The sequence below is a fragment of the Protopterus annectens genome, chromosome 2.part1 (assembly GCF_019279795.1).
Source record: "Protopterus annectens isolate FY-2018-M chromosome 2.part1, PAN1.0, whole genome shotgun sequence".
NCBI classification, from domain to species: domain Eukaryota; kingdom Metazoa; phylum Chordata; order Ceratodontiformes; family Protopteridae; genus Protopterus; species Protopterus annectens.
The window spans coordinates 1,495,404,255-1,495,428,822 of NC_056729.1; the positions used below are offsets into that span (position 1 = coordinate 1,495,404,255).

Genomic DNA, 24,568 nt, shown 5'->3' on the forward strand with positions numbered 1-24,568 from the left:
TTTCTGGCCCAGAAATTGTAGTTATTCTGATTTAAAAACTGCATTTGCACTTGTTACTTTCCTGTAACTAGTCTACTTCAGATACAGATTCTTGGTTTTAGCACTTGAATTTGCTTATTCATGTTCAGCACTTGTTCAGAACTTGTTGTAAGCACTAAATAAGCTACAAATTACTACAGCACTTAACCTTCCTCATTACCTAGAGGAAAACAGTTTGTGTACTTACTTTCCTCATTTGCTTAGAGAAAAACAGCTCTTGTACTCACTTTCCTCATTTGTCTAGAGGAATTTTTTTTTTTATTTAGGCATGTCCAAGGGTCCGCTCCCAGTGTTATCACCTATCTGATGAATCTGGGTGTCTTGGGGCAATGTAGCATTTGCCTCATGTACACAGACAACCCTCTCCTCCTACCACCCAACACTACAACCTGTGAGAGATGCACTTATCTAGCCAAACTGGAGGTAAAGCTCTCTCCATCCAAGACTGAACTTGACAGTCAAGAGGAGAAGGTAAACACTTGCACCACACCACACTCATCATATAGTCCCACTAAACCTACACCACCAAAATCCACACATAGAAACACAAAAACATTCGCGGAGGCTCTCAATTATAACCTGCTCAAGCAACAGAGACCTCCAAAGCAGAAACGCAATCAACCTCCAACCCCCAACACAACCCAAATGACACATAGCCCACAGACTCTGTGTGCCACTCAACCACAGCCCATAAGGCAAAACAATGTACCCAACACACTAGTCATAGGTGACTCTATAGTCAGGCACACTGATGTCCCACTCACCAGGCTAAACAAGGAGAAGGTTACTGTCAGCTGCCTGTCGGGTGCCAGGATCCACCACATAACCCATGCACTCAGGTCACTCCACAACAAGTACAAATATGACTCTGTCATTGTCCATGTTGGTGTGAATGACCTGAGATGTACCTCCCTGGACTACATGAAAAGAGACATGGAAGAGCTCTCCGATCTTGTAGCCCAGGCAGGTATGACCCTAGCCCTGAGTAGCATCCTGCCATCACCCAGAATGATACCGCAGTACAACGACAAAATTATTGACTTCAACAATTTTCTAAGCTTCTGGTGTCATTCTAAAGGATTCCAGTATCTGCCTGGGATGACAAGGTCGACAGACCACAATGCTCTGCCAAAGATGGCCTGTACCTGTCACCCCTGGATTCTGGATGCTGGCTAAAGCTCTTGCTGCCCCTATAGTGCCTTTTTTAGGCAAGGTTCAAATGACAAATTCACCACCATAACAGGAACAGGCAAGCAAAAACTGAGGGTAATGCTAGTCAAAGCGACAAGTCTAAATCTCAAAATGCACTCCCTCGAGGCCCCTCCTTAAAATGGAGAACATCGATATATGTGCAGTGACTGAGACCTGGTTCAAGATCCAGAGGGCACCCCTGCATTAGCAGGCTATAACTCATACCACACTTTTCAGCCATCTAATCTGGACCGGAACACCAAAGGTGGAGGTGTGTCCATATTCATTAAGGATATCCACACCTCCAGGCTAGTTGCTCAGCATAATGCATTCAAGGTTATCCAAGTGCAACCAACTCTGGGCAAAACTGCAATCCAAATTGTAGCCTGCTACAGATCCCCACCATGCCCCAGGATTCTCACTCCTCTTTTCTTGATATACTGGAAAATATTAGGGTTAAACCAAACACCCTAATAATGGGCAATTTCAACTACCCCACCATTAACTGGGAAAACTACTCATGTACCAACTCTTTTGATCAACCAATGCCCTGGATCAACCTATCCACACCCCCACCAGGGGCAACAATATCCTAGGCCTAGTCATTACCAGCATGAGTGACTGGTGTTCCACACCTGAAGTCAATTCCTCGTTGGTCAGATCCGACCATAATCTAATCACCCTAGATACCCACATTGTACCCCCCCCCCCCATTAAGGAAACCATGGTAAAAAATTTCTCCAAAGCCAACTTCATGCTTCTTAAGACAGAAGTGGCGAACTTCATGACACCCATGCAGATGGACAATACAGTTACGACGGCTGAATCCTGCACAAAGGCACTCCATAAGCACTTACACAAGTGCATGGATCTTGCTATCCCAAACAGAACCAAGATGCTATCCTCCGAAAAAAGGAAGACAATTTGGTGGTCCCCTGCCATGAACAAACTCTACAAAAAAAGGAAGGAATTGTTGCAAAAGAGAGTAAAATCTCATGAGTGGAGGAGCTCCCTGGTCAGCCTCAGTAAGAAGCTAAGATCCGTTATAAGATCCTCCAAAGCTAGCTACTAAAACAAAATCACCACTGATTCTAAGGTCAACCACAAAGCATTCTATAGCATGTCAGGAATCTCAATGGCAACACCCAGATCTGCTCTGAGTTACAGCACAACGGCACAAAAATTACAGAACCAACTGATATTGCCAACATCCTGGTAGACAGGTTCAGTGCTAACTTTACCCCCCTCTCACCCCCTAAAGGGCCCATATCTATACAGGAAGAATGCAGAGTCCCTGTAATCACAACTATGCAGGTAAAAGCTGCACTCTGTAAAGCCAAAAAAAAACAGCATCCATGGGAACGGACAACATCCAAGGCTGCATTTTACACAAACTTCAGAATGAACTGGCTCTCTACCTAAGCACCATGTTCAAGCATAGCCTCACATCAGGCTTTGTGCCCACTGAATGGCACACAGCAACAGTTATCCCACTCCACAAAGGGGGAGCCACCACTGATCCCGGGAACTATCGCCCTATTAGCCCGATGAGCCTGGTCTGTAAGGCCATGGAACGTATCATCATGGAACTCATAAACAAAGACATTGGTAACCTCCAAACTCTGGACCCCTCCAAGTTTGGGTTTGTGAAAGGCAAATCATGCCTCCTAAACCTGATCGACTTCTTTGAGGCAGTCACCAAAGCTGTAGACGAGAGTAAGGTGGTTCACACAGCCTATCTTGACCTCGCCAAGGCTTTCGACACCATCCCCCAATCTGGAATTATAGATAAACTCACTAAACTAGGTATAAATTCTTACATCACAAGATGGTTTGCCAAATGGCTCACTGACAGAACCCACATTGTAAAAGTTGCAGACTCCAAATTTGACTTCAAACCAGTGATAAGTGGCGTACCCCAGGGTTCAGACCTAGGACCTCTCCTGTTTGGTATCTACTTCTCTGAAGTATAGGCTAACACAGAAAGCCTTTGGCTAACAAATTTCACAGATGACTGCAAACTAGGAGCCACAGTCCAGTCCACAAATGATGTGGACATCCTACAGAAGGGTCTCACTGAGACAGATGCCAGGTGTCAAAGCCATGGCCTCAAGCTCAATTCCAAAAAATGCATTGTCATCCCCTTTGGTAAAAACTCTGTACCCATGAACTACCACATAGGCGGCCATCTACTTAACGCTGAATGTGTGATAAGAGACCTTGGGACCCAGGTGGACAGTAGTCTCTCCTTTGATAATCACATCGCCACAGTAGTCAGGAAATCCTTATACGTGGCACACCTCATCACAAAAGGGTTCTCATCCAGGAAAAAAAGAGGTCATTGCTCCCCTCTACTCAACACTCATTAGACCCATTATATAGTACAATGCCCCTTTTGGAATGTTCATAGGTTCATACTAGGGTATCTGCCCTGGGGCAATTATAAGCCTAGCCCGATTCTGTATGGCTTACGCCACCCCTTGATTTGAGTATACTGTGCCCTTTTTAAGGTTTAGTTTACTGTGCCTCTGTCTAATAGTGACACGGGAGTAATCCCTGGGACAAACCTACGATCCCCCATCCACCTATCAAGATTCTTCTTGAAGAGATTCAGTGAGGTGCTCTGCCTCACATGAACTGGAATTCTATTCCAGAGCGGAGGGAGCCTCTGGGTTATGAACCTGTCCCTCCAGCAAGTTCTATTTATTTCTGTGCTGAGGTTCAAGTCCCTCGAGCATGTGGCTCTAAGGGATTTAGATTTACTGAGGTGGAGCATGTCCTTTAATTCTGGATTTGACATAGCTTTGTATGTCAGGCATAGATCGCCTCGAAGTAAGCGGTATGCAACTGAGTAGAGCTGGAGTTTTTTTAACCGAGCAGCATATGGCATCTGTTTGAGACCCTTGATCCTCTTGGTGAGATACTTTTGGGGTCTTTCTAATTGCTGCAGGTGTCGGGTAAGGTACATCCCAAAAGGGGCATTGTATTCTATGATGGGCCTGATGAGGGATGAATAAAGGGGCACAATTACCTCTCTTGATCTAGATGTGAAACCCTTCGTGATGAGGTGGGCTATGTAGAAGGTCTTTCTAACCACTTTGGCAATGTGGTTTTCAAAGGAGAGATTGCTATCAACTTGGGTCCCCAGGTCCCTAATAACTTTCTCTGTACTTAATGGGTTTCCGTTTATGTGGTAATTTGTGGGCACATTGTTTTTGCCAAAGGGTATGACTATACATTTTTTGGCATTTAGCTTTGAACCATGGTGCTGGCACCAGTTATCTGTCTCTGTGAGACCTTTTTGAAGGATGTTTGTGTCAGCTGGAGAGTTGATTATGGCGCCCAGTTTGCAGTCGTCTGCGAACTTGGTGAGCCATAGTCCTCCCACGTTTGCCTGTACCTCGGAAAAGTATATACCGAACAAGAGTGGTCCCAGGACAGAACCCTGTGGGATGCCACTTGTGACCGGTTTCGAGTCAGACATGGCTCCAGCAACTCTCACTCTGTGGGTTCTGTCTTTGAGCCAATTTGTGACCCATCTTGTGACATAGGGGTTTATATTTAAGCTGGATAGCTTATCTATGATGCCCGAGTGGGGTATTGTGTCAAATGCCTTTGCAAGGTCCAGATAGGCTGTGTGGACTACCTTCCCTTCATCTATGGCTTTGGTGACTGTTTCGAAGAAGTCAACCAGGTTCAAAAGGCAGGATCTGCCCTTGACAAAGCCGAACTGAGTAGGATCTAGTGTCTGTAGGTCCCCAATGTCTTTGTTTATGAGCTCCATGATGATCCTCTCCATAGCCTTGCAGACTAATCTAGTCAGGCTTATGGAACGATAGTTTCCAGGGTCCGTAGAGGCTCCACCTTTGTGGAGTGGGACCACTGTTGCTGTACACCATTCTGTGGGCACATATCCCGTAGTGAGGCTGAAATTGTATAGCTGTTTTATTTGAGGGATTAGTTCCTCTTGGAGTTCATGTAGGACGCAACCTGGGACGCCATCTGGTCCCATGGAAGCAGTGTTTTTTGCTTTGGAGAGGGCAGCATTCACGTGAGCATCAGAGATGTTTGGGAGGCAGCCCTCTGCCGGGATAGATACTTGCTCTTTTGGGGGGGGGGGTGGAGAAGTTTGCACTGAACCTGTCTGCCAGGATATTGGCGATGTCTGTGGGTTCAGTGTATTTTTTGTCGTTTAGAATCAACTCAGAACAAGTCTGGGAGTTGCATCCCAGGTTTCTAACATAACTGAAAATAGCCTTATGATTGTCTTTGGTGTCCTGTGCAATTTTTCTCTCGAAGCTGGCCTTGGAGGATTTTATGAGGGATCGTAATTTTTGGTAGTACTGATCAGAGATGCCTTCCCTATTAGGGATTTTGCTCTATCATGTAGTAGCTTCCTCCTTCTGTTGTACAGTTTATTTATGGCAGGGGTCCACCAGACTGGACGCCTGCCTTTGGATGATTGGGTCTTGGTTTTGTTTGGGATAGCATGATCCATGCATTCCTGGAGATGTCCGTAGAATGCGTTTATATAGGATTCTGCAGTTTGGGCCGTAGTTTCCACTGGCCCTACCTCACAAGACATCTGCAGCAGCTGGAAAGGCCACAGAAGTACCTCACAAAGAGGATTACTGGCCTCAAACAGATGCCCTACACTGACCATCTCAAAAACTCCAGCTTTACTCCGTAGCATATCGCCTACTCTGAGGTGATCTCTGCCTAACATATAAAGCTATGTCAAACCCAGAGCTGTTGGACATACTGCACCTAAAGAAGTCCCAATCCCCTCTGAGCTACACGCTCTAGGGACCTAAACAGTACAATTGTGTACACTTACCATAAATGTAGATGTTCGAGTGTATTCACTGTTGCAGTCATCACACTTGGGTTATCTGCCAGCAGGTATCCCTCAGTCTGCCTGAATACCAGGACTGCAACAGTGAATATGGAGGGTTGTGATCTGGGGTAGGTGCAATGGTGGGACCGGTAACAGACTGCACAGTAGTGGGTACCAGAGTTGGCGTGGCCAGTCTGGGGCAATCAGGATTGTCCTGAGTCCTTCCTGTCTTATCTTAAGTAGTAGTCTTGTAAGAAGAGGCAGAGGGGGGGAATGCATAGATTGAGAGGTTTACCCACTGGAAGGATAGGGCATCTATTTTCCAGGCCTTGCTGTGAGGTACCCTGATGCAAATAGGTCCACCATTGGGGTACCCCATTTCTGGGTTAGAAGGCTGAAGGTGTTGAGGTCTAAATGCCACTCATGTGGGTCTAGGAGATTTCTGCTTAAGTTGTCTGCCAGAGAGTTTTGTTTGCCTGGCAGGAATTGAACTTGCAGGAGAATATGCATAGCCAAGGCCGTGTTCCACAGGGTCATTCATGGCTAGCCTGCAGAGTGGGTAAGAGTGGGTTCCACCCTGCTTGTTGATGTACCACATCACTGTGGTGTTGTCGGTTTTTATTAGAAGGGGGCTTGGTGAGAGCAGGGATCTGAAAGCTGTTAGAGTGTGCTGAACAGCTAGCATCTCTTTTTGGTTGATGTGTAGATGAATTTGGTTTCGGTTCCAGTGGCCATGAATGCACCTGCCGTCCAGATGTGCCCCCAGGCATAGCCTGATGCATCTGTCGTTAGGGTCTGAACAGGTGACGCAGTAAGAATGGAAATCTTGGTGTGGTATTTGTTTTCCACAAGCGAGACAATTGTTAACTTTTTCTGACATTCGTTAGAGCAAGAAAAAAGGATCCCCAATGGGGTACTTAGCTTTAGAAGACTTCAGGATGATTCAATTCAAAAACAAAAACTCAGGTGACAGCTGACCAGCACTCATGCGAACTGCTTGTGCTTCAAGCTCCTCGGCAAGAAAGACTGATGTAATGCCGTCAGCTGCCTGTTTTTATACCCCTGATGACATGACGTCAGTCCTGAAGACCTGCTGGCAGATAACCCAAGTGTGATGACTGCAACAGTGAAACATAAAGAACATCTTGTCACCACAATAAACAGGACATGCTGGAGGGATAGTTTCCTGTCCCAGAGACTTCCCATACTCTGGAACAAGCTACCCATCTATGTCAAGCAAAGTTCCTCATTAGCACTCTTCAAAAAAAAATCTTGATGAGTGGATGGGAAATAGGAAATACACCCTGGGGATCACTTCTGTGGCTCTGCTCGACAGGGGCACAGGAAAATAACTTTCTTGGGTGGCGTAAGCCAGGGAACCTTGTTGGCTAGGCTAACTTATGCCCTTGGGCCAGTAGCCTAGTACATACCTATGAACCTATGAACAAAACGTCAACATGCTTATACATATGGCTGATACCTTTGTGAGAAAGTGAAACTAAAGATACAGCAACATATTCAAACATGTTCTCTTAGATAATACACTGTCTCAAAACAAGCTATACTGGCCTTTTGTGTATATCTGAGGTCTGACTGTGAGGAAAGTTAAAGAAATAATGACCACACTGTGCCCAGACCCTACATAAGCTACCAGAACCTTCTGTACAAATCTCTAAGCAGGGCTGCTTTTAGATTAGGTAAGGCCTAGGGCAAAGGTATAAAGATGGTGTCCACTTCTAAGGCTATGCAAAAATCTGTTATACATCTGGGGTTGGGATGTGAGGTTGTGGGGGTGAACAGGCCCCCTAGAAGTTTTGAGGGTCGAGAATCTGTGTGATGCATTTTCTGCTTATGCTTGATTAGGTGTGCCCAGAGATAAAATTGGTGTCTTATTTTCACACACACACACACACACACACACACACACACACACACACACACACACACACACACACACACACACACACACACACACACACACACACACACACACACACACACACACACACACACACACACACACACACACACACACACACACACACACACACCATTTTGCAGACTTACTTACTGGTAAATTGGAGGAATGACAATTCATCCATGGCATGTTATTAGAAACCAAAGCATCTGTATAAAACCTGCACAGAGACACTGAAGACATGCAGACATCAGACAGAAGGAGCCACAGCCAAGACCAGAGAATCAGGTTATGTGAGATGGCAATGTTACTTGCTGTGTGAGTAAATCCTACGAAGACTTGCAAAGACAACAAATTCTGTACAGTGCTGAGGTACGAATATGATAGAAAGCAAGAATAATTTTGGCCAACTTATTACTGTAAAATACATTGCAACAGCCATTGCACAAATGCATATACAGGTTCATAGGAGGTCACTAGGCTAGCGGCCCTAGACCCTTTACTAGCCTTGCCATATTAATCCCAAGTTGCTCCATTTGTCCTTATTAAGTGAACGTATTTTGCAGAACAATTCTATGGTCAGCACTGACTCCCCCTGTTCATGAGGGATATGGGTGCCACCCTCAGGGTGAATTTGCAGTCTCCCATCCACTTGGCCAGGTTGTGGTTGAATAGGTGCAGTGAAGAGCTCTACTTCACATGAATTGAAAGTTTGTTCCAGGGGAGCCGGAGTCTCTGGGAGACATATTTTTAACTCCAACATGCTCTGTTAATGTCACAAGCTAGGTGACTCTTGTGCCATTAGATTTGTATATGTGAAGCATATCCATCAGGGCAGGGTCAGAGACTGCCCTGTAGGCCAGGTACAAGTCTCCTTTCAGCAGCCTATATGATACGCAGTGCAGTAGCAGGATTTTTAGTTTATCCACATACGTAATGGTTTGGAGGCACTGTGTTTTCTTGGTGAGAAGCCTCTGTGGTCTCTCCAGCTGCTGCAGGTGTCTGTTGAGGTACATGCAAAAAGGAGCAGTGTACTCTATTATGGTCTGATGAGGGTTGAGTACAGTGGGGCTATAACATCCTTAGACCTGGATGCATTGCCCTTAATTATAAGGTGTACAATGTGGAATGCTTTCCTTACCATAGAGGAAACTTGGTGGTCAAACCAGTACTTCAAAGTCTGTCTTTGATCAGCTACCTGAAGTAGCAGTACAGTGTAAAAAGAACAGAATTCAATTATGTGATGGGTGGAAGAAAGCTCTACATGATATTCAGTTTCTGTTGCCAAAGAAATGGTCAAACTAAACAGTCCAGTTGGTTCAGAAAACCCCGGTGGGGCTCACCCCCCACCTCACCAGGTAAGTGACAAAAATGATAATAGTATTGGTATTTCAAATGTGGTCAAGGCCTCCCACTTATTCTACACCTGTCATGTCTCTTTACAGCGCCAGACTACAGCACAAGAAATCTGGACAAAACCAAAAAAAATGGTCAGAGCAAAGGACCAGAAATCACAACATATTTCAATTATTGTTCTTACAAAACGTGGAAAGTTGCTAGAATCATAGATTTTGCATTCCTTCATGCTCCATCTCTTTCTCTCGCTTTCTCTCCTCTTCTGCGCTGATGTGTGTGTGCTGTTCACATCTAAATGGCCTCAGAATGTTTCCCACTACTTATTTCAGCAACATCATTTCCTCATCTTAGAATAGCTACATTTACTAACTCTGTGTGTAACCAAAATATTTCTGAATATAAAGGCTAACATAATAATTAAAATCATGTGCATGACATTCCTAGGCTTGAAGAAAGGTTATGACAAGGTCCTAAGAAAGCTGATTTGGGCAGTCCTGCAGTGGTTCAAAGACCCAGAAATATTGGTAGAATTAGTGTGAGCTATGTAGAAGCACCCAATGACTTAAGTACAAACAGTGTTCAGTCTTACAGAGGGGTTCCCTGTGGGAGTGGATGTGCATCAGGTTTCATCTCTGAGCTCACTGCTGTTTATACTGGTGATGGACTACATTAGCAAACAGGTCAGAGGGGACAGGTCAATAAAGATGCTGAGGTCATGCTTCAAACTATTTCATGCTATTTAGTAAGCACAGTAAGTTATTGGAACCCATTGATGCAGTGTTTTTGGCCTTTGAAAGTTCATTTGAAAACATGTTCCCTAGTAATGGCTGGGGGGGATGCTGGTATGCTGTATTTTCTTTGGACTATCAGGGGGACTGGGGGGAGAACTTTTCACTGAACCTGGCAGCCAAAAGGTTCGCAATGGCCTCCGGTTCAGTGTGGGTGATATAATTTACAATACGTTCTGGGCATTGTTGCATATTTCCCTTTATGTTACAGAAATAGCTGTAGAAAGCTATGTGGTTACCCTTTGCCTGAGAAACTATTTTTTTCTTCAAATTCAGCCTTTAAAATATTAATTAATTCTCTTAGCTGACTTTTAGATTTGTGATGGGGGGGGGGGTTAGTAAGTTAGGCTTTGCTGCTCTTATGCTTGGCCAAGATTTATTTTCTTCTGTTGTATAAGCGAATGATAGATTCCACCAGTGTGGCTTGTCTTTTCTGTTTGTCTTATTCTTAATACAAGTGGGCAGAGCTCAATCTATACAGCTATCTATACGGCTGTAAAGGGATTTTGTAAATAGCTCAGCCTTATTTGTACTCAGTTTCATCCCACATTCCTCCATTTATGCATTCCATTACCTTATTATTTGCTGAAGTTCCTGTCAGTGTCTGCTGGTAATGCCACATTGTTTGCATGCAACAGCTTTGTTTATCTATCCAATCATCCTCTCCAGCACTTCCATGTCGTGTGAAATTAGTTTGATATACATATTCCTACAGCTGTGAATGTCCCCTTTCCTCTTGAGTACTTGCACAAAATGCTTATTCTCCAGTCATCTTGGATATACCTTTCTTTCCATATTACTGTGAATACATTCAGGAGCCATTTCTCCCCTAAATCACCTAACATCTCAATCATATCTTCTGTGACCTCATCTGAGCCTGCTGTTTTCCCTCACTTCATTTTTATTAGCGCTGTTCCTACTTCTTCTAGGGTAGGCTATTCCTCTACTTTCACTGTAGGCTTGTTTGGGACAGTGCAGCTTCTGTGGGATTTTCTTTATTCAGAAGCAGCTGGAAGTGTTCCTTCCAACTGCCTTTGATATCTATTGACTGGTGAGCAGGCTGTTGCTGGAATCCCTTATTAATGGTGTCTGATGACTCTCATCTTTAGCTTTCTGTCTTTGTCTTGCAACCTGGTAGAGTTTCTTTGTACCATCTGCTGAGTAGCATTGCCACCTATCTGGTATTTTTCTGGACTAACCAGACATCAGAATGTTAGTCTGGTAATCAGGAAAGTACTATACAAACTCTGGCATTCTGTTTACCTGTATAAACAGAATGTTAGCGCTTGTAAAAACACAGACTCGGATGAGGTTTTTTAATTGAAAAGCATTGCTTTTGGAATGTTGGGACTTCATGCAAAGGGGGGAAAAACAAAATATGGGATCCCACCTCTTAACGGCATAAGTGTTAATGTCATAAAATGGGTGGGGAAGTGGGTGAGGTGGGCAGAGAAATTGGTGGACAGAGGCGAGGTTGTGGGCAATGCAAAAGGTGTGTTTTTTCATCTGTTTTTTTGCCACGTAGTATGATGGCAGCCCTACTACTGAGTCACTTTCCAAATGCTGGCAGAGTGCCTTTTTCTTTACTATTGTGACAGTTCTCCTACCCTTTTTGTTAGCCAGTCAATATTTCTTTATAGCATGATCTGTCTTTTCTATCTCCTGCTTTTCCTACTTTGCATCCAGTGATGGATGATTTCTATACTGTCAGCAAAAACAAGACCTGCAGTTGACTGTGGCACAGGCCACAAGCTTCTCGTTTCAAACTTTAGAATCAAATTACATAAAACATGAAAACTCTTCAGGCCAACTAGACATAAATTCAACAATATTCCTTATGAATATGCAGCATTCGTGAAAAATAGATTTAAGGGATAAGGCTTGTAGGGTAGAGTGCCTCATAAAACATGAGAAGTTTTTGACCTTGCCTACGAGGGAGGTGACAACAAAAATATTCCAAAGAGAAAGCAGATTATGAAGACTATGTGGCTTGTCTATGGATGTTTCAGAAATGGCTTGGCAAGGAGATAAAATGCCAATGGAGTCAGGGAAATATATATTTATGTCATATGCAGAGTTCCAAAGAATATCAACAGATAAGGAAAAGCATTTAAATGAGTAGTGCAAAGGACTGAAAGAAGATGAATGGGAAAAACAAGAGAGCTATTCAAGAAGATTAGCAAAATGAGCATGATAAAGGAATCATTGTGTCAAGTTAATTTTCTCACCAGGAAGAAAAAGTGAAGGCCATCTTTTGACAACAGTCACTCATTCACTCCTATGGGCGCTGTTTGGGTACAGGTAAGTGTAATGGATCCATGGTGTTGTGGGAGTGCCTGTGTCTGCATGAGTGTGGCTGTGTATTTAAAGGTATGAATGTGGTGGAATGTGTGTGTGTGTGTGTGTGTGTGTGTCTGTCTGTCTGTCTGTCTGTCTGCCTGTCTGTCCATGTCTTTATGTGGGTGGTTACCCTATGGGAGGCAGGCATGGGATATTGTCTCTGTATATGTGTGTATATGTGTGTGTGTGTGTGTGTATGTGTGTGTGTGTGTGTGTGTGTGTGTGTGTGTGTGTGTGTGTGTATGTGTGTGAGCATATGTACAGCTGTGTGGGTAAGTGTTGCTGTAAATGTGAGCGGGTGTGTGAGGCAGCTTGCATGCAGATGGTTGAATATGTATGTGTGTTTGTGTGTGGGAAGGTAGTGTCTGAGAGTATGTGTGTGTGTGTGTGTGTGTGTGTGTGTGTGTGTGTGTGTGTGTGTGTGTGTGTGTGCGTGTGTGTGTGCGTGTGCGTGTGTGTGTGTGTGTGTGAATAGGTGTCCAAATGTGTGTGTAGGGGTGCCTCTGCTATTGTGATGTGTATGTTGGTAGATGGAACACTAGAGCTGTTGGGTCTGACAGCACAGTGTTTGATTCAGAGACATGGTAATGAGCTGCAAATGAGGTGTTTTTCTATGTGTCTTTACCAACTCTCTCAGTCTGAGATTCTCTCCAGTGCTCTAACTGAGTAACCTATGTTAGCCAATTAGCACCAGTGTCAGGAATTTTTCTGAATCTCTCCCAGTGCTTACTGATGACCCCCAGTTTGGGATGTCTGTCTTTGGGTAAGACTCAACTGGAGGTGTGATGACATATTACATTGAATTCTATAGCAATGGAGAATTAAGATTCTATTAAAAGTAGCAAAGAACACACATAGTTAATAACATCAAAGTACTAGAATTGAGCCATGACCTAAAGCAAGACTGTTTATAGAGACCAACATTTAACTCTACAGCTGATCTTAGAGAAAAGTGAATACATGGCTCTGTTGAGTTTTAAAAAGAGGCCAAGGTATATGCTTGTTATTCACTTCAGCATCATTGGGACAATGCTGGGGCAATCGTAGTTGTTGGCTATATCAAAAGACTTTGAGAAATGACTTGTGAGGGAGTATGCACCATTACTGGTCATCTCATCTATGAGTGTGTTGTATAGCTTTAATTTTGTTTAGAGGAAATCTTTCTGAGCTCTACTGATTTATATACTTTCAGTCATACCTCTGAACTGTCCAGATTTTCGCAGAATTTCCAGATTTTTATAGGATCATAGGAAGTTACCAGGTTATTGGACCAGATGCCCTTACAAACCTAGCCAGGAATTTGGCCCATGTTCCAATAAGTTAGCACCCTATGCCAATATCCAGCAGGGACACAGGTGGAATCCCAGGGGTGTATTTTCTGTTCCCCATCCAGTTATCCGGGTTGCGCTTAAAAAGGTTTAATGAGGTACTCTGCTCTGCTTTACGTGGAGAGAGAGTCTATTCCACAAAAGGGGGAGTTTGTGGGACACAAATCTGTCCCGCCAACATGTCCTATTGATGTCAAAGACCAGGTTGAGGTCGTTCGTGTGGGTTACTTGAGTGGAGCTTGACTTGCGGATATGCAGCAGTCCCATCAGGGCGAGGTCTGAGATTGCTTTGTATGCCAGACAGAGGTCATGTCTGAGGAGTCTGTAGGAGACTGAGTAGAGGGACTGGGCTTTTAGCCTATCTGTGTAAGATAGATACTTGAGGCCCTGGATTCTCTGGGTTAGGAGGAACCTCTGTGGTCTCTCCAGCTTATCTCTTGTATTCGGTCTTTTCATCATAAAATGTGAGATTTTCTGGCAAATCATTTAGGGTTGAAGTCACTAAATAGCGACAAGACATTTGAGTTTCAGACTTTAAACCCTTCAGAAAATGTACTCTAATGCAAATCATGTTATTTTATCAACTTTCTAAGTTTACGAGCAAAATTTAAAAATTGTCCCCTCATTATTTTTGACTTTGTCTAGATTTCTTGCACTAAAAAGTTGAAAGGTATGACTGCAGTTATCAAGCTCAGTAACTGCAACAATGTATCTTCTTGTAGAACACTGTCAAAAATGTTGACTAAACTTGAAATTTCAGTTGCTTTGTTTTGAAGGCATGCAGTCAGTTGCTATTTTATACATCAGTGCTGCAAAGTACATCATTGTCATTGATAATGGAATACTGCTATTTGTTGTACTGTACATTACTGATACTTCTTTTATCTGTATTACTCTATGAAATTAGACTTTTAGACTTAAATAGTGGCAACTTTGCTTTCTACATTTGAGATGTTGCTATTTAGTATGTGAAAGACAAACATTTCCATATTCTATGTGCAACAAGAGTTTGATAAAAGGATTATGTCAGTAACTCACCCATAGATCCTAGGTTTGCTGGTGAATTTGCATTGTGCTGTGACGACTGTCCTACCAAATGGTTGACAGAAGGTAGCTTGCTGATGCCTCCATGGACTTTATTCATAGGTGACAAGACTGGGCCATAAGATGAGGAAGATGGCAAATGTGATCTGTTGATAGGCAGAAAGAACAACAATGCATTTATAAACTTCACAGGATAAGGCCTAAGGTAATATTTGAAATGTCACACAATGGAATTTAGCTGCTTAGAAAAATCAGCGTAAACCAAAAATGCTTTTCAGGTTGCAGAGGGAGAACTATATTTGTTGTGTGTGTGTGTGTGTGTGTGTGTGTGTGTGTGTGTGTGTGTGTGTGTGTGTGTGTGTGTGTGTGTGTCAAATTTGCCTAGGGTCAGACAGTACAGATTTTAGTTTTTGCAACTCATTGCCCACAACCACTACATTGCACTGCCCTCAGTGTTAAGAAAAAACAAATCACAACAAAACAAGGACATTACAAAAACTAAGATTAATTTCAGATTAAAATTTTCTTCAAATTCCATCCCTCTTTGCATTTTTCAGAATCAGGAACCTTAAAAATGTTCAGTAGAATATAGCTCTCAGCTTGTTTAAGAATCACAGGACGAAGCCAAAATAATGAGGGGCAAAAGCCCAGAATTAGAGATAATTTCTAAATATGGCTGTAATTCACTTTGAAAGTTAATAGAACAGTTTTTGTATCAATTTGCATTTTATGTGGAAAAAGAAATATGAAACTGTCATCTGTTATTACTGACTGTAGTTCTCAGTATTTTACCAAGAAATCAAACATTTTATGAAGGACAGGGCAGAAATATGACAAAATTAGGGATGCTCTGCAAAACCAGGGACCAGCTGAGAGCTATGAAACAGAGTAAAATTCATGAAACCTAACCAAACTGTCTTGGCTGATCTGTCTGGAAAATGTTTTTGTGATAAGTACATGCACTGATTAATGATGACAAAATACTTTAAAAACTGTACAACTCACAGGCTGAAGTGAAGTGGTGATTTTGGCTACCTTAGTGGACCTTGTCAAACCACAGCATTTCAAAGCAGTTTAATTTTTGTAGGGTGTAAGAAATGTTTAGCTAAGTATATACCTAAAAACCTATTCCCAAATATGCTACAAATTCATACTTGTGTTTTCTGCTGGTAACACTTCTTACTTAGCTTTTTACACCATTCAACCAGAGGAAAAGCCTTTCATTATAGTTCTGTATTATGCTGAAATGTTCTTACATTTTTAAATATAAAACAACATTTTCTCATTTTACCTGCACATTTTAACATTTTATATAAATATGCAGTAAAGTTTAATTTCATTACTTATACCACAGAACTTTTTAATATACAATACATCCCACAGCAATTAAAAAATATTCACATTAAGATAGTTGTTGATAAACACATTGTGTTGCCATGCAAAATTCTGCAGCACCTGATAACGCATCAGCAAAAGGCTTATATACCAGGACCATGAGAAATCCTACAGATGTGATGGCTGCCACACAAGGATTCATTTTATATACTTGGACACCTTTTCTAGAGTGAGCTGCTTAAAGTGTTATATTACATTCGCTTGACAGCAGAAAGAGAATGCGGTAAGCCTGGGTCTACATTACGTTGAACTCACAGGAGTTCGACTGTTGTAATATCGAACCCAAATGTTTGAAATACGAAAATGGTGAAGCCATGGCACACTGTTTTTTTTCCCAGGGGAAAAAAATCAGTGGGCCATTTTCGGGGCTTTACTATTTCCTCCACTGTGGTGCGATCTCGGAGTTGGTATATTAAAGTAGGGGAGTGTGCGGGGGGGGGGGTGAAGCCTCCCACTTTAGTTTAAGTTTAAAGTGTAATTTAAAAAAAACATTTTGTCATGTAACAGCAATTTTTTTCCTTGGGGAAAAAAAAATCGCTGTTCTGTGTTTTCGTTATAATTGGATTTCGAAGTTTACAGTTTGATATTGCAACATTCGAACTCCTGTTAGTTCGACATTGTAATATAGACCTAGTAAGCCTGCCTAATCTTCACATTAAATGCATTTAACATTTTTACCGCCCTTGAATCCCTATCTTCACTATCATCCATTTTCCACCTGTGCCAAGACCTCTTCAATGTCTTTGATGATTCCCTCACCACCACCTGTTCTGGTAGTCTGTTCCAGTAGACAATACCAAAGTACTTTTGCAGTTGACTGCTATGATTTGCTGTCTATGACACCTTTTTTTCTTCCTTTCTCCTTTTCAGTTCTGGATGAGTCCTTCACATCTTCCTGACATTTTTTTTAATTTATTAATGCTTGGTTGCCTGGGTTAGGTCCATTACAGCACTGTCATCTTTTTAGGGTAAAACATGATCTTATATATCCATGGGATTTACCCTTTTCTTTTTTGATCTCTGGCAAGAAGAGGTCCAGAGCCTTTCCTCTACTTTCTGGTTGTATCCCTTACCCTCAGTCTCCTGCACCCTTCTGGTGGTTTTCCTGTTATATTTCCAGCAGTCTGATGACCTTCTCCTTGCCAGGCCTCCAAAACTGCACTCAGTGCTCTGTTCAAGGTGTTGCCTGCCCAGTGACCTGTAGAATGAAATAATTTCCTCCTTGCATCTGAGGGCTATTCCCCTGGGGATATACCCCAGTATTCTATTTGCTTTTGCTAATGTCATCCCAGTCCAGTTCAGGCGAGTTAAACATTCACAAATATTTGCCTGTATTTTACCATCAGTTCTGCTCTTCCACAGCAGATTTCTCTGGCACACATGCAGTGCTCTGTACTTGTCTGCAGTGAACCGCAGTTGCCCTTTTTTTCCACTTAGCCAACTTTTCTAACGACTTCCTTGAACTCTTCCCCCTATCCCACATCACTGCATTTTCTCTCTTCTATTCTGTTTTCCCTCAAATATGTCTGAAACAAGACAATGAACAGCAGTTCTGTTGTTCTTCATCAGCCACTTTCCCTACTTATGATATTGTTCCTGTTACCACAGCACTCCCTGCACTACTCTTCAACTATAAAGCCATCCAATTTCACAGTCTTGGTCATAACTCCATCCCTGCATTTTCATTAGCAATTCCTCTGCAAGACTCAGTCAAAGGACTCGGTGAAGTCCAAGCATAACAAATCTGTTGGTAGTTTCCTTTCAAGTTCTTTTGCAACCTAGTCATAAAACTAAATCAGGATGAACGGCATATCCTACTGGCTATGAACCTATGCAGTTATCCAGAAAACTGCCTTCTAGGAAAGTAGCCAATCATTCTCTCAGGATTTTCTGGTCCCATCTTCTCCTGTTAGGAAACAGGCCTGTAGTTTCTAAGATGTTTTCCTTCCTTCTTTCCCTTCTACAAGGACACCATATTTACTTTTCTCCAGTCCTCAGGCATTTCCTAATTTGGCCATGATCTGTTGAAGGTCTTCTAAAGGATTTGCCGCCACACTGGCTAGATTTCTGAGGACCCTGAATGGCAGTCAGTTTATGAGGACCTTGAAAGGCAGTTGTTTTGGTTCCTTCACTTTATCCTCTCTTAGGGCAGAAAGTCCTGGTGTGCATCTGCTTTTTTTCCCACTTTGCCCTACTTGCACCAGTTCTGTACTTTTCACTGCAAAGACGTGCTTTTTCCACGTTTCCATGATCTCCATTCCGTTTTTGTTCAGTCTGGCCAGGTTTGCCTTCTACTCATACTCTCTCCTACATAATACTCAGCTTCATTTCTCTTTTCCTGGGGATATATTATGTTCTACAAATGCATTATGTGAGGATCTGGAATGCATCCAAACTGTGTGAATGCTATCCATTTGAAAATGAATGCATCCAAGATTATTGCTGTGGCAAACTTCCATAAGGGAATCCAATTGTATAACCTTTGAACCCACTGTGATTTACAATAGTGCTTGATGGGTTGGCTTTAGTGAAAAAACTGGGAAAACCTTGGTATGATTTTTGATGGGAGATTGACACTTAGGGACCAGATGTCATCTATTGTGAGGTCTTCTTACTTTTCATTTTCTAAATATCTCTTGTATCAAACATCTTTTTCCCCCTGACAGCCTCTTGTTGTAGTAGTTACTAAGCTACTTATTTTACTTGCAGCTGTTCAACAGTGAGCTGAATCAGCTAGTTCAAAATACCATAGAATGGTCACTTACAAGGACTTCTCATTACCTTTATATTACTTTTGATTAGCAGAGTCTGCACTGACTGCCTGTTTGATCATGTATCATCTTTAAAGGTCTTAATGTTGACTTATTTAGCCCTACATAATTGGGATCCCCTACACCATTAGGAGCATTTTCTCCCTACTGTCCCAGAGGGGTCACTATGTTTTTCATAGGAATTGTTGGAGATTTCTTAGACTCCTTTTTAGCTCAGTGTTTTTGCCATCGGACCACCAATCTCTGAAATCTCCTCCACATGTTCTGAGAAAATCCCCCAAATTAACTGGCTTTAAAAAGTCGCTAAAATTCACCTAATTGCTTTACCACTTAATTGTTAACAATTTCATTTTTTAGTCAAACCCAAATATTTAGCATATACATGACCTTATAATACCAAAGATGCAGTAAATATATGCTAAAGAAGGTCCACAGCTCACTGCCAATTCTTGCTCTAAAAAAATGACTTTTATTAAAAGTAAACAAAAACGAACCACTGAGGGTTATAAATATAATACACACAGGTTAAGCGCTTTCATCTGCTCACCGCAGACTTCATCAGAACAATGATCTGTCTGTTTCTCCTCCTTATATAATATATTTTATAAAATCAAAGTCCAGTGGGAATGCTCTGCCAATGAACTCCATCATGAATAAAAAAAAAAGCCTAATGAATATTCATTATTTCCAACAGTTCACATGAATCTGCCTACACAATTCTATTATACATCCTAAAAACATTCATTCTCTATATATGCCTATTGTAACAAGTGCATATATGTATAAAAACACAATTATAGCACATTTATACATAATATATATATATATATATATATATAATCCTACTATTACTATGTAATTGCACATGTTTATATATACAACTTTTATCTTGTAATATTACATTCATACTCTTGCATGTAAAATTGGCTTAGTGGGAATATAACCATTCAACCCCAGTTCTTTTGATGCATTTTACCTAAGTTGCCATTTAACTTCTTTTTCTGCTAATTTAACCTGAACATTTTCTCCCCTAGAATTAACTCTGACCTATTCAAGTATCCCAAATTTAAACATATGGCTTCCATCATGCTTAAGTATATGTCTACACAAGACATTATTTCGATCATTTCTCTTTATGCAATAAGTGTGGTCATATATCCTGTTCCTCAATTGTCTATCCGTCTTACCCACATAATAACTCAGACAGGTCATACACTTCACCAAATAAATGACGTTTTGGGATAGACAATTCCCCTTTTTAAACCATATTTTAGTGTGGTTAACATCCCCTAATGTTATTGTTTTTTCTTCTATGATCTCCTTACACTGCTGACACTGCCCACATTTCTTAGTGTATCCATCTGCAGTGCCACCATTAAATCCTATCTTCCCTCTTTCAAACCTGTTCTTTAAGTTGTACCCAGTCTTTTACACGTACTTAGGGGCTGTACCCACTTTATTATAAATCATGTCATCACTTCTTAGGATATTCCAATTTTACCAAATGATATTCGTTATTTCCTCAGCATATGGACTATACCCCACCACACATGCCCTGTTATAAGAAATTTCCTTATCTTTCTAAAATTCACTTCTACTCTTCTCCAACCCTATTCCAAGAAGAGGTCTGTATTTTCTCCTCCATTCTTTTAATACATATCCAATGACATAGTTTAATAAATATCTGGGGTATCCCCTTTCCCCAAATAATGTGCCAATATATTCAAACGCCTTTTTCATATCATTAAATTCCGATGTCATTCTCGCAGCTCTAATGCACTGGCCCTTTATAATACGCCTTTTTTGATTTACTGGGTGACAACTGGTATATTCTAAGTATGAGTTACTAAATGTTTCCTTTCTGTATAATCTAGATTTAAATCCTCCTACACCATTCGATACAAAGGTGTCCAAATATGCTATTCCAGTCTTACTGCTATTATACGTGAATTTTAAATAACTATTGGTACCATTCAAATACTTCACAAATGCTTCTACTTTGTTTATTGTACCATCCCATAAGATGAAAATATCATCCAAAAACCTAGTGTAGCATATACATTTGCTAACATATTGACTCTCCAAAATGTATTCATCTTCTCACTCTAATAATACCATGTTTGCATATATGGGGGCACATGCCACATCCATGGCCACCCCACTTTTTTGCCTGTAATAGTCCCCTTTGAAACAAATGTAGTTAAAGTCCAATACAACAGACATAAATTCACAAATTAAACTTGTCTTTTTCCACTCAAATTCCATATACTTCTAAATACTATTGGTAAATCGTTCAAGATCTTCGTCCTTAGGTATGCAAGAAAATACGTCCACAACATCAATTGTTACGAACACTAATCCTTCCTTCCATATTTCTGATTTTAACCTTCCCAAAAAATTCCACGAGTCTCTCACTATATGGTATACTTTGTCATATATTGGTTTGAGCCATCCATCTACTACTTTCCCAAAAGGGAAGGTCTTAGATCTACTACCTGAAATAATGGGCCTATATGGGGGATATTCTATATTTTTGTGTATTTTAGGGATCCCCACAATAGTAGCCAGTGCAGGGTGCTTCACTCTCAAAACATTGTACATGTTCATATCAATTATGTTGTCCAACAAAAACTCCTCTAAATATAAATCCACCCTTCTATGTCCTGTATTTACTTCACTGATAGAAGATACCATGTATTATACGTCATTATGTAGCATCTCAAATATTTTATTGTTATAATCTTGTGTTTCTACTAGTACCACCTCCCCCCTTATTGGGTTTCATTACTCGAATATCTGCCTCATGACAGATTTCCCTTAGTATCCTATTTTCCTCCTTACTTAGATTGTACCTCCTCTTTCCCTTCATGCACTTCTTCTGTAACTTATACATTTCCTCAGTAACCAACTTCTCATATGTTACTAATATGGGATGTAATGGTGGCGTCTACTTACTTTTTTTATTAAATGCATCTACCTGTGAACACCTTTGATTTTCTTGAAAATGTATAACTAAGTTTAACTTTCTCAAATACAATTTAAATTCCATAAGGGTATCAACTACATTGAATTTTTCATACGGGACATACTTCATACCCTTTGCAAACAACTTGAAATAGGTTTGTCTAATTTCAATTGGGTATGATTATATATGTTAAATTGCCCCATACTGAATTGCACTGCATTATGTTGCACTATCCCCATCTCGTTGCCTCGTTTCTCCATTCTTCCTTCCTCTCCCAGGAGGTCAGACCCCCCCCCTCTTCTAGTCTCTTCCCTTTCCATGCATCTCTGTATTCCCCCTTCCAGGATTGATTCCTTCCCTGTACTGATATGTTCCTCTTTCATTTCTTTCCATATATGGACTATATTTCCTAGCCTTACCATAAGTGCTGTTATATTCTGTATCTCTCTTCTTCCATGTATAAGCTACTTGTTTCTTTGTAATTTACGACACTTCTTATTAAATATTTTTTTACTCTTGTCATCCACAACATCATATTGCTTCACATATAATTTTCCCACTGATTAAATAACAGATCTTTCTGTATATTTTCATTCACTTGTTCAACATCCTTTAACAAATGACATAACTTATTATCATTACATTTAATTAAAAACTCGATAAATTTAAAACCAAAACTCAAAAAGAATATTACATTTTTTTTTGTTTTCTGCATTTAACTTCATTCCCATTGGCATTTTGCAAAAACGAAGACCCATAGGCACAATTTTTAACTCTAAACGTCTACTCAAATATGTATTGTCCATTTGTAACACTCGAATAACCCCCAACTGTTTCCCAAAGTCATAAATTAAATCCTTTAATGTCTTTTCATTTTGTTGCTGATTTCTGTCCATACATCTATCCTCAGAGCACAGTTCCACTTTGTTAAATGTGAACTGTGAACTGTTGCCCTAAGTATGACTCCAATCCAGCACCACCTGAACCATTTTTTTTTATTTATTAGCTTAATTTTATCTCATGTCATTGTAATACAACAACCCTCACTGAACTTTTTACTTAGCCCTTTCCAAATGAATTGGTTTGTCTTATTTCATTGTCAGTTTTAAATTTTTGATTTTTATGCTGTTAGCATTATGTTAGGTATACTCCCTAGTTTTATTACCCGTCATACCTCATTTTAATCTTTTGTCTATGTATTCTTTTTTTTTTCATTATGCTTTTTATTATTATGGCACTGTTTGGCTTTTTATTTATTTCATCTTATTTAGTTTTATTGTTACCTGCTAGGAAACAAGCTCATAAAAATTGAACTTGATATAGAACTTGAACTTCATTCTTGAATTCAGTTCTTGAATAAATAACCTTTGTTCCCCCTTTTGACTTCTTCTGCTAGCTATCTTTCAGAATCTACCTTTGCTGCCCTTCTACCTGCCTCTTCCATCTGTTCACACCAGCTGAAATCTCTGGATCTGACCGACCGGCACTTGCGAACAGCTTCTGCTTCGGGCACCGCGCGGCAAGAAAGACTGGGGAAAATGGCGTTGGCTGATGCCTTTATACCCCAGGAGCTATGACGTCGGGTGAAGTGCGACATCAGCCGAGGCCAGACCCAGACTTTGGAATCCGGCCGACCGAAGGGCTGCCTGAGGCAGGACAACCCATATATTATGACTGCAGATGCATCCTTGAAGGACATCAAGCTCATAAAAATTGAACTTGATATAGAACTTGAACTTCATTCTTGAATTCAGTTCTTGAATAAATAACCTTTGTTCCCCCTTTTGACTTCTTCTGCTAGCTATCTTTCAGAATCTACCTTTGCTGCCCTTCTACCTGCCTCTTCCATCTGTTCACACCAATCTTTTTTTTCTTTCCTCCCCTATCTCCCCATAACTGACCATCAGCTGCTACCAGTTTCTCTCCATAGTCATCAGGTCTACTGAACCAGTCTTAGCCTCTCTCAGGCTCAGTCTCATCCAGGCTCAACCCAACCTGCATCTCGGGCTGGTGAGGAGATTTAGTTGCTAGTACAGCATTACACTGCTGCTGGGGAGTGTATCCTAACCCAACAGCAGCCTTGTGAGATCAGTAATGGCTGCCTGTGGGAGGTGCATGCAATTGCACTCATCTGTAACTTCTCAAGCAAGCAGTATACTCCCTGCAGTACAAAGCTCACCAGGCTATTAATGCTGCTAGGCAGCACAGAGCTCACCAGAATATTAATGCTGCTAGGCACTAGTCCCCCTCACTCTTATCTTCCCTCTGTCCAGTCTCTTTAGCAGATGTGCCTTTAGTTGAGCCCAGGACATCTGGGGTGCAGTCAGGGTTTTCTCCTTTTGCACCACTGGTCCAGGTCATCACTCCAGTCCTTATACCTCCTGTATGCCCTGTTTTTCCTCAAATCACTAGCCTCAAATCCCTGCATAGATGCACTTGCTTTCTCCAGTGTATTCCATTTTCTCATAGGTTCACGTGCGATAGGCAACCAGCGTGCAGACCTTTATAAGCCTGGCCAAAAACCCATACTTAAAGTTACACCCAGCCTCATGAAAGGCGAGACAAGACAGGCTGGAGGAGAATTTGACATTGTCCA

The 24,568-nt window shown here is 41.3% G+C and overlaps 1 protein-coding gene across 6 annotated transcripts in view; it reads right to left on the minus strand.

Annotated features, from left to right (window-relative positions):
* Positions 1-24,568, minus strand: part of TP73 (tumor protein p73) — a 1,605,115-nt gene that overhangs the window by 26,524 nt on the left and 1,554,023 nt on the right. For all 6 annotated transcript variants that reach the window (XM_044062957.1, XM_044062958.1, XM_044062960.1 and 3 more), the window contains one exon: positions 14,836-14,987. In XM_044062957.1, the coding sequence (XP_043918892.1) occupies positions 14,836-14,987 (152 nt within the window). The remainder of the gene's footprint in view (positions 1-14,835; positions 14,988-24,568) is intronic.